The 11,480-nt window shown below is 42.0% G+C and overlaps 1 protein-coding gene across 3 annotated transcripts in view; it reads right to left on the minus strand.

The window, feature by feature from the left end:
* Positions 1–11,478, minus strand: part of DIMT1 (DIM1 rRNA methyltransferase and ribosome maturation factor) — a 57,449-nt gene extending 45,971 nt beyond the window's left edge. Inside the window, exons 1-2 of one of the 3 annotated variants that reach the window (XM_069222632.1) lie at positions 11,343–11,475; positions 8,963–9,063 (exon numbers count right to left, since the gene is read on the minus strand). In XM_069222632.1, coding sequence (XP_069078733.1) covers positions 8,963–8,969 — 7 coding nt within the window. In that variant the 5' untranslated portion in view covers positions 8,970–9,063; positions 11,343–11,475. Of the gene's footprint in view, positions 1–7,087; positions 7,251–8,962; positions 9,064–11,342 lie in introns of those variants that run through there. The other 2 variants (XM_069222638.1, XM_069222623.1) reach the window with 2 other exon arrangements.
* Positions 11,479–11,480: the final 2 nt, after the last annotated feature.

Consider the following 11,480-nt stretch of genomic DNA (forward strand, 5'->3'; position numbering starts at 1 on the left):
GTCCCTAAGTAGTCCATGCATTGCTATCTCTGTTCTTGCCAGTAATACGGCGTCATCAGCAAAGAGCAAGATAGGTATACTTTCATTGGCTAGTTTTGGCACATCCAGATTTAATTCCTTCAAAACTTGACTTACTTTATTTATATAACAATTAAATAAGGTTGGGGCCAAAACGCAGCCTTGTTTTACACCTCGCTCAATTGGAATTTCGGCCGTATAATCATTTCTTGTAGTATATCTAACCCTGGCAGTGTTTCCTGTATGCAATAGAATTAGCAGCCTTAAGATTTTTCCCTGTATGCCCGACAATAACTGCCATAATGTTTGGCGATTTACGCTGTCGAAGGCTGTTTGGAGAGCCACAAAGACCAGGTATAATGGACAGTTTTTAAGGGTGGCGTATTTAGCACAGATCATGTTTAGCTTAAAAAGTTGATCTGTTGTACTTTGGCCTCTCCTAAAACCAGCTTGGTGTGTTGATATTAAATCTCCGTCCTCTAGCCATTGGTCTAGACGCGACTGAATCAATTTGGCAAAAATCTTTCCAACACTATCAAGCAGTGAGATAGGTCTATAATTGCTCACCATGTCCCGAGGCCCTTTTTTGTGAATTGGAACAATTATTGATTCCTTCCAAGAAGGAGGGATTACCTCGTAATGCCAAACACTGTTGAATAGACGGGCTAGAGCAGGTAACCATAACGTTAGCTGGTTGCGGTAAGCATCTGAAGGGATACCATCTGGGCCTGCAGCCTTATGCGGCTCTTGAAGGAGGATAACTTGTTTAATCTCTTTTTCACTGAATTCCGATATTAACTTCATTGCACGTGGAATGACTTGGGCTACTTGCGTGGAATTTGTACTGGAAAATTCGTTGGAGACTAGTACATTCTGGGTTCCGTTTACCAATCTAACAAGCCGATTTGAGGATACTACGTGGGTCTTTTGAAGAGGAAATGCTTTACTTAATCTTTGATTTCTGCCTGCCAGCCCTTGAGTGAGGATGTTTGGGTTATTGGTCGTCCCTGGTGCTGTCTTGGCCACTTCCTGATACAAGGCAGTAAAATGCTTTACCCAAAGTTGAGGGTTGATATTCAGTTCTAGGTTTTTCGGGGGACCTTCGCATCCCCACCTGACTATCTCCCAAAACTTTTTGGAGTTCCCTGCCGTTATTGCTTGCAGTAAAGTTTTCCAAAGTTTATGTGGAAATATCTTCCTTTTGTATCTTAACAATTTTTTGTACTGTTGCCTACATCCATGAAAATGTTGCTCATTGGAATCATTCAAGTGCCGGTTCTTCAGTGCTTGTGATAAGGTCTTTTTTAGCTTTAAACACTCTTCATCGAACCAGCCCTCCATCATTTTAGGATTGATTTGAGGATGCTTGATCTTTTCCTTTTTTGTTTGCAATAGCAAATTATTAAAGTTATGCAGGAGGGGTATAGCGTCATTAACTGATGGATTTAAGAACGTGCTAAGTGATGACAACCAGATTTGGCTGGGTACACTCATATAAGGTTCATCCTCATTTGACCTTAATATGTTTTTCATGTTTGGTCTCATAGTTATTGTTAGGCTATTTCCGTTGAATGGAGACTCCGCCTTCCCTGGGCTCGTGTCCGGATGGACTATCTCCATTAGCAGTGGGTCGTGATCACTCTCGATTCTGTCCCTTATTTCCATATCGATGACATAATGCCAGGCTTTGATGTTTATTGCCATATAGTCAATTATGCTTTGCCTTTTTCCAGTTCGAAAGGTAGATTTAAAGGTTTTATCTGACTTTGTTCTCCCATTTAATGTGCGGATTCCTCCTTCTATTAATGCTTCAAAGATTAATTCTCCTTTCTTGGAGTCATTACAACATTGGACAAGAGGCGTTGGGATATTCCAGGCATAATCTTCCTCTGCTACTTGTTCATCCCAGAGAATAGAATGAGGTTTAGTGTTAAAGTCACCACATATCAATAAAAAGGTTTTACAAGGTTGGGGAGAGCGATTGTTCGTGTGACCTGGTACTGGGTTCCTCCGATCCTTGGTTCTTTTATTTAGGATATGTTCTTTAAGGAGCCGCACCCCTGGCATAACTTGAGCCCAGCTGATAGGTGGGAAGTACACATTTACTATTTCGAGTGACCATTCCTCATATTTGACTGCGAGCGTCTGGATTCCCTTGCTTTGTACAGTGTGAGTTACTACGGAGTTCCTCAGTAATGAAGTTCTGATCCAAATACTCAGACCTCCCGAGGGTCTTCCTTTTTTTTGCTTAATAGCAGGTAAGTGGAAGGTGGAGAACCCATCTAGGTCAATAGCGTGAGTAGACCAAGTTTCTTGGAAGCAGCTGATGTCTTGTTTTTTAATAAATTCAACCCAGTCTTTATCTTCCATTTTGTTTTTTAAACCTGCTATGTTCCAGCTTAGAATTTTTAATATGGGACTGATTTTATTTTTTATGTTCAAGCTATCCATTTTTTGCTACGAGCTTCTAAATAATTGCTCTTTGCAATTCTGTAACTGTGGGGGATTACCCCTACTGTTCCTAGGGGAATTAGCCAACAGGCAGAACCTCATATTACTCAAGTTTATTCGTTCAGGGAGTTGTTGTTTGGAGCTGATTGCTCCCTGAAGTATCGAACCAAAATTGCCTTTTGCCTCTTGCCTACCCATCATGTTTCGGTTTGAAGCTTTTTCAAGAAGTATTGTTGGATATGGTTCCACCTTAGGCAGTATTCAACATGAAACCGCTGTACCAGAGTAAAAGAATATAACAGTAGCTCCAGAAAATTGAGTGGTAGTATGTTATCTGCAAGAAAGAGACAATCGCCATTTCCCTTAAAAAATGCCATGGGGTATAACGCTTTGTTGCCTTATTTCATCCCACCCTTATTTCCTCCACTCCAGCTAATTAGTTTAACAATAGGAGGCTAACTATAATGCTCCCAGAATGCTCACTGATTAGATTCAAATGTTTGCAGAAGGATGGAAGCAAGATTGATGATTCTTTGGTTTCAAAATAGAATGTTCAGAAAAAAGCAAGTGGGAAACAAAAGGTTTTGCTAAATCACTGTGAAATTGTAGGTACTATTTCTTTGAAGCAGCATTTATTAAAATGTGTTGATGGCATGCTAGTATTTCCAAAAAATATTTATCATGGAAAATCAGTATTACCATTTTTAACACATTATGAAAAACATGAAAATAAACAAGCACTGGCAAAGCAAAACAACTAGACATTGGTTGTTAGTCTTTTGGTTTTGTCAATGCCTGTCTTGTTTTGACCTGGCTTTTATAACACTTTATTGCTATGGGAGATGCCAGGCCCTCACATTTGTAACAAACATTGGCAGTAAGCACAAAATGTTTTTGGGGTTCAAAAAGCACACAATGCCACAGTGGTTCCTGGCACTGAACAAATCTACTTTGTGTGCCAATATCCTCCTTGTAGAAGGCCAGAATACTATCACTTATAGTAAAGCCAGCCAACAGATGAACAGAGGGAGAAATAGAATTTTAATAAAAACAAAATGTCTTGATTAACACCAGACCTAATTGGGGGCTCAATTCTTAAAGATAATCACAAAAGTGCACCCATGGTACATACCTGTGCATTAGTGGTGTTCATGAACTCACAAGAATTTAGAAAAGTAGACCAGAAAATCATACTCCTACAAAATATTTGTGAGCTGTATTTTAGCACGAGAATATATGCATGAGTAGATGGTGCTCATGCAAAACTTTATCCAGTGTTTACAAGTTCACTTTCCCTCCAACCACTTTTTGCCCCAAACCACTTTTTTAGCACGAGCATAATCAGACAGGCTTTTATCAGAGCTCTTACATATTGAGGTTGCTGCCATAATTTGTTTCTGCACTTTATGGCACCAAAGGGACAAGTAGATTTTTGTTTTTACAGGACAAGCAGATTTAGGAAGCAACTTGTCACATGGACAAGTAGATATTTTATTAAATTCCACAGCCCTGGCTATTATAACATTAATATGCCTCCTTCCCTGTTTTCCCTAACTCTGAAAACAGATTCACTCCTGTCTTTGTCAGAAGTAAACGTCCAACCTTTTCCAGTCTGGAGAGACTGAACAAGCATTTGCAAAGCCAACAGGTCTCACCTATACAAGAGCTGTTGACTTTGGCAGTGTGTTCTGCCATCTAGTACACCAGCGTGACTGCTGTTCAGCATGGCTAAAGGTTAGTGGTGTGGAGTGTCGTAGAGTAGAGAAAAGCATCATTGAGTAGAGCGGAGTTCAGTGGCAGAGAGAGTCGTGGAGTAGGATATATTAGGATGGAGTGGGTTGGAGTGAATTGAGATAGTGGGGTGGATTGGACTGGGGTAGAGTGGGTGGAGTAGATTGGAATAGGGTGGATTAGACTGAATTTGGTTGGTGGTTTGGATTGGAGTGAGAGGGCGCAGGTGAAGCGGGGTGGATCAGATTGGACTGGAGTTGGTGGATTGAACTGGAGTTGGTTGGACTGGAGTGGGGTGGACTGAATTGGGGTGGGGAGGACTGAATTGGGATAGAGTGGGGTGAACTGGAGTGAGGTGGGATTAGCTGGATTGGAGAGGATTGAAATGGGTTGGATTGGAGTGTAGTGGGCTTCAGCTGAATGGATTGGAGTGGGGGTGTCAATTGGATTGGGGTGGATTGGAGCAGGTTGGATTGGTGTGGGGAGACTGGAGTGGAGTAGAGGGACTGTAGTGGGGGAGGTAGATTGTAGTCAGATGGGGTGGATTGAAGATGGGTAGGCTGGATGGAATAAATGTGAGTGCAGTGGACTGGAATGGGATGTGGTGGATTGGACTGGGGTGGATTGGAGTGAACTGGCGTAGGGTGTAGTGGCGTGAGGTGGATTAGAAGGGGGAGGGTTGGGTTAGGATGGAGCAGACTGGAGTGGACTGCATTGAGGTGAGGTGGTCTGGACTAGCGTGGGGTGAATTGGATTGGCGTGGGGTGGACTGGAGCAGGGTGGATCAGATTGGGTAGATTGGATTACAGTAAAGTGGATTGGATTGAGTGGGGTGGATTAGGGTGGGTGGATTCAGTGTGGTGGATTGAATTCGACTGGGGCGGGGTACATTAGAGTGGAGTGGAATGTGGAGGATTGGACTGAAAGGGGTGGACTGAATTGGAGTTGGGTGGATTGGTTTGGGGTGGATGGGGGAGGGTGGGCTGGATTGGATTAAGGTGGTTTGGAGTGGGATGGATTGGACTGGAGTAGGGTGGAATAAAAGTGGATTGTATGGGGATAGGATGGTTTGGAGTGAGGTGGTTTGATAGCAGTGGAGTTGATTGGGGTGGGTGCATTTGAGTGGGAGGACCAGACTGGAGTGGATTGGGTTGGCCTTTTTAAAAACACTCAATATCCAGTATACTGTTACGATACATACCATTTAATATGTGCCACCTAAGCTGCCAACAAGCACGGCCAATAGCTTTTTTAATGAATTGGGTATCCTAGAAATATGTCATTGGAGCGTCTTGTCATTCATGTAAATATGACTGCACTTTTGGATGCGGGAGATTTAAGTATGTATTTACATTTTTTCTATTCAAAATGATGTGCTGAAATTGACAGTGGTCGAACACACTAAAATGAATTTAAAAATTTCACTTTTTAAGCAGCACACCGCCTCCCTCAATGGTCACTATCTGTGATTAGACAGTGGTTGATGTGGGCGGGTCAGAAGGGCACTACTTTTTGAGTTTATGAAAAAACGTTACCATACTTTTTGTGACAAGACAACTGTCTGAGACTGTTAATTTTGATAGTTTAGATGCTTCAGCTGAAGCACAATTCAGGGAGCACCCCGTATTGTGAAACCAAATGCGGGCAGACAGCCAAAACAAAAACATGCCTTCTTGCCAGGGTGCCTACTTGCCTGAAAGAAATTCAGATGTGAGCAACTGGTTACTCTGCAAGTGAAACGGTGCTTTAGAGCCGGTACTGGCTTTAGCTGATGTAATCACTCGAAGCTTTGTGATAACAGATATTTACTCTGTGTGGCAGTACAAGGGAGTTGAGTTACCAGTTGAGCTGTGAAGTGCCTGCTTTTAAGAGACAGCTACATAAATAACAAAAAAATTGTAGTTTGGTTGTCAATATATTTTGGAGGCACCATTTTGTCTTAAACCTTTGTGTGCATTTTGTAGCAGTCTAGCTTATTGTGTGCAATGCAAGTTTAAGGGACAGCTATACAAACAAAGAATGAGTACAGTCTAGGTGCCACTAAAAGCTATATTTTGGAGGCACCATTTTATCTTAAACCTTTTTGTGCATTTTGTAGTAGTCTACCTTATACAATGTGCAACACAAGTTTAAAATAGTGACTTACATATTCACATTGCTTTCTGTCACAGGCTTTTACCCTGCAGCACTGAAAATACACAAGTCACTATTCTCCAGTGCATCAACCAATATTTAATTATGTGGCTCTCTGCTTCCACCCAGACCTCCGTAGTGCATTAACTAATAGAAGTTTCATAAAATACTATTGTGCATTTGCCACTGATTAACTTAACTTTTTATTCATTTCTCAATTAAGCTATGCGTTATTTTATATGTACATACCTAAGGGTGAAAGACCAAAAAAGCTTACAGAATATGTTGTGTTTTTAACCACTCACGGACCCCGCCCCTAATGCAGGCAGCATTACAGCGCCCATACTTTTAGTCGAGAGCGAATGCACTCCGTCTGTTTTGGCATTTTAACCAAGCAATAACAATGTTCGGAAACCTGACGTTTCTCTTATATAAAATATTCTGAGGCGGGACTAAAAAAATCTCAGTTTACAAAGTGAATTTTTTGATTGGTTCAAACCATCGTGCTCAAACTTCCCAGTTAGAAGCTCGAGAGGCTCACCACAAGACTACAACTCGTAGCATGCAACAGACAAGAAGCATGGATCTTCCTGCTCATGCATGGAAGTAGGTAATTTCGGCGCTTTACCGATATGCATCAATTTCACCGCTACAAAGCGTAGGCACCCCAGCTGGCGACAATGCTGAGAGAGCGCAACATGCACTACGACCGCTGTTCACATAAATATTTATCATGGGCACCTAAAATAAATACCTTGTGTCTTCACTTCCTTATGTTTTCGGGACTTTTTTTCCGTCCTAACCTTGGGCATGTTTGCTGTTTACAATTCGAGCCGTTCACGTGTTAGCACTACGCGGCTTCAGCTCTGCTGATGCTGTGGGAAGGGACGCCTTTCTCCAGCACAGGAAGGAAGTCGCTTTCGTGACGTAGATTGCGCGACATCAAAGTGAGGCGCATGCGTGCCTGCTGTGAAACATCTATTACAGATGTTTGCTTCTAGAACAGTGTGTTAAGTTGAATGTCCCCATTCTGTTTAGAAGTACAGTCCAAGGAAAGAAGATGGGAAGAGAAGGGCCCGTCGAGAGTAAATGTTGTTGGAGGCCTGGTATTAGGATGTTGGGTGGTAAGGCGGAGGAGAAGGTAATGAGATGAGTATTTGTTTTGAGAGTTTCTCGTTTAGAAGTGCCGTGAACTATATACCCGACACTTTTTGCCGCTCAAAAATACGGTTGAAGTCAGGCTTTGTAGAGGACGATCCCATCAAGGTAAACGGAGAACGATCCGTGTTTTTTTAATAATACACTTTTATTAGGTTTTGATCTTAAAAACTCGGCACCCAGAAGATACTGCAAACGACACGTTTTCTTTCACAAAACACAATCCCCTTAATGATCTAATAAGAATCGTTCCCAGGGCTGTCGTGGTTGCCTCTGTCTGCCTCACCAACTCGGATCACGGTAGGCCCATCATGTGCTTCAAAAATTTGCTTTCCCTCCCCCAAGTCGTAAAGGAAGATCATCCTGGAGTCATTCTGAAGTCATCTGATGACTTCAGCTGGGCTATTCCTGTAATTATCTGGGGAAGTCATCCCAAACCATCCTGAAGTATGCCTATAGGGCGAAATATTTAAATGAGATGATTCTAGAGTCATCACAGAAACTACTCCAGGATGGATTCCGGATTACTTCAGTGAAACACATCTGATGATCATGTACTACTGCAGGATGACCCCAGGATGATTTCTGGATTAGGCTGGATTACTCAAAGATGGGTTCCTGATTACTTCAGTGGAAAACATGTGATGATCATTTACTACTGCAGGATGATTTCAGGATTAGGCTGGATTAGTTCAGGATGATAGGAGTATTCCAGGATGGGGCTGTATTATCACAGATTTATGTTGTAATGGCATACAAATGAGGTTGCATTACTCAAGGATGGCACCAGGATAACTTTAGAATGAGGCCATATGATGCCGTAATGATGGAGATGTATTGCCCCAAGATAGCATCTGGCTGTATTACTCTATGATGATTTCAAGATAGGGATGTATTACTTTACAACAGTTGTTCTCAACCTTTTGACTTCTGTGGACCCCCTTTTAATCATTACTGGAACTCGGGGAACCCACTGCATTATTGCTGGAGTCTGGGGGGCCCAGATGAGTCATTACTGGAAACCAGGGTCCACAGCTAAGCATTTACTATTTGAACAGCAAAACAATGCACAGCAAATACAGAAACAGGCAATAATCAAACAAACACACAACTGATAAAATGTTTTATTCATTCACAAATAAACAAAAATCAACATTTTAATAGGAATATTGGTGCTTTTCCAAATTAATTTAGGTCCCTCCCCTCCCTACCACAGGTTAAGAACCACTGCTCTAAAATGATCCTGAATATTAATGGCTAATCCTTGTCTGACATACTGTGGAAGTTAAAAAGTCCATATTTTTTATTAATTTTGTCTGCAAAGCGGATCATGGCTACAAAAAATACAAGTAACTGGTTCATGGGCTGTCCTCAAATAAAAAAAAGAGTGGATTCATAGTCTGAATACGAGAAAACCATTGAAACTGCTCAATGGAAGCATGCACTGCCCATTGTAACTCTGAATGTGTACCTTGCATCCAATCAGAAGGGTCTAACCCGAGAGAACGATCCTGATTGTCTAAAAGCAGAACGATCCTGATTGTGCAAACTCAGTCTTCCATCCTTCTGTGGCTGATGGATGAAATATGATGAAAGAATGTAACATTACTCTAACTGTCAATGCTTGTAAAAAAAGAAGAATAGTATAAAAATCATCTTATCACCTGTTACACTCTGGCCCCCATCATCACCCACAATAATCAAAAGTTACTTATTATTGGTACTTAAATCATGTGATAATATCTGGATCATAAGCCACAGTTTTACTTTTTTTTATGTCAATCCAATTTTCTGTGATTTTCTGTGACAAAATTGTTAAGTCAAACGTTATAGTGGAATTTCAAATAATGTAAACAGAATGCCATTTAGCTGTTTTGAAACCTGACAAACTCCCAGAAAACTTGTTTAAGGAATAGGCTTTGGAACAGCTGATTAGATGGCCACCAGTTCTTTAAGTGTCGTGCTTGGTGATAGCAGAACTTTAATCTAGGAAACGTCATCAAAAGGGCCCTCGAAACTAATAGGACTCCCTGCGTATCACAATATGATCTCAGTACACCTTGGGGAGCCTCCAAGACTCATAGCTCTACTTATATGTGCAATATACCTACTTACATCCATAGGTCCATCATGTTTAATCAATCTACTACACCATACACCATGGCGCAGTACCCTTCACACATTGGTTAACTTTGCTTTGAGTGGTGGCAATCTTGCCTTTGAGAAGGAACACATCCACACAAAGCATTTTCTTAAAAAGCTAGGAACTAATATGGCACTGCGTGCTTTTTAATACCAAGAACAGTTTTGCTTTTAACCAACTGTTTTAGATTAATGTGGGCCTGACAGGTTTCCTAACCACGTTTTGCAACAAACACATGATAAAACAAAAACAGTGACAGAGCCAAAAGTCAGGCCGTCAGTGCCAACACTCATAGCTAAGCCACTGCTTTTTCTATATTTCAGAACATTCAACCCCAGCCCTTCCAGTTTGCAGCATAGCTGTGACCTTTGCCAAGTGATTGAGGTTTTTGGGCTGTGCTGGCTGAGGCCTTCAGTTTAGTGATCAAGCAGCCCCAGGGATGAGCGCTGGTAGAGTGGGGGGAATTTGTGGTAGCTTTCAGATCCTATTTGCACTACATAGAGAAGATTGCATGCTGCTCCTTGACAGGAGGCCGAGTCCTCAACAAGCAGTTCTGGTAATAGCAGTACTGCACAAAAATGTAGAAGGTATCTTCATTGCACTAACGCACCAGGACTGGATGGCAATGTGTAAACACTTTCTAAGGAGGGGGAGTAGGGAAGAAGAGTGGTGAAGAAGGAATGAAGCAGACAAGTGGAAGCCATGAAAGATATGTGCAAAAAGGAAAAACATAAAAGGGAGAGTGAGGAAGGAGAAGAACTCTGAATGCAAAGGTAGACAAAGAATTTGAAGAGAACTGGGGAAGGCAGAGAAAGGAGTGCAAGATTGGCATGGAACATGAGAGTAAAAAGTGGAAAGCGGATAAGAAAGGAGCGAGAGGCAAGAGAAGAAGAGCAGTCCAAGAGGGGAGGGCATGAAAGGAGTGTAAGGGACAGATGCAAACCTGAAAATGGTTGGTGAGGGGGTAGCAGAGAGAAAGGGGAAACAGACATAGAACAGAACATGAACGTCGAGAAGGAAAGTGAGGTGAGAAGGGGAGGAAGAACAGCTGATAGTGAAGATGAGGGGAAAAAAAGAGGAGCGATGTTTTATTAAACAGTCAGTAATTAAATATGTAAGGTGTAGAGATGAAAATGCTGCACCATGAATTGCTGATAACAAGATAATAAAGTGTCATTAATGCCATTGGGATCAAGCTTGGGTGGATCGGCTCTGATGCTTCAATTAGTTATATTACATTAGGGTAAATGACATAAAATTCCGACTGACACCTCTTGCAAAATCAAATCAAACAATTATTCCGACAGGTTTCCACACACACTTTTGAAATAATAAAGCAAAATATACAAATGCGTCTGCTCCACTGTCGATGAGATGTGAGTGTACATCCTTTGTTAACCCCCCTCACCCCCACCACCCCCACATTTGCTGTTGTCTCAAACAAATCCCCAACATGCAATCTAGCTCACAGGTGGGTCTATTCCCGGCTTTTCAATAAGAAAGCCACAATAAGTAAAGCTCAGAGGAGAGCTGGAATCCTGCATCCACCACCTCTCGCAAACAAAGCACTACATTTTGGCGCCAGATAGTTAAGAGTAGCGAACTCCTGCCTTTGGAACAAGCGCGCCGTTTGTCAACAACCCTGAAAGGCGAGGATCGGCCTCGTCTCACTTTCTGCCTCTTCCCACTGTCCCCGAGCCAAAAATACCACAGAAACGGAGGAACGCTTTCTTCTTTTCCTCTCAAGTAAACTCTCCAAGAATATGCACAGTGTTCGACGGTGCAGAACTTTCTCCCTTCTCCAGAGGTTCCTGCAGCCTGCACCTCAACTTCCGCTTCCGTCCAA

Source organism: Pleurodeles waltl, chromosome 1_1, assembly GCF_031143425.1.
Source record: "Pleurodeles waltl isolate 20211129_DDA chromosome 1_1, aPleWal1.hap1.20221129, whole genome shotgun sequence".
Classification (NCBI taxonomy): Eukaryota; Metazoa; Chordata; class Amphibia; order Caudata; family Salamandridae; genus Pleurodeles; species Pleurodeles waltl.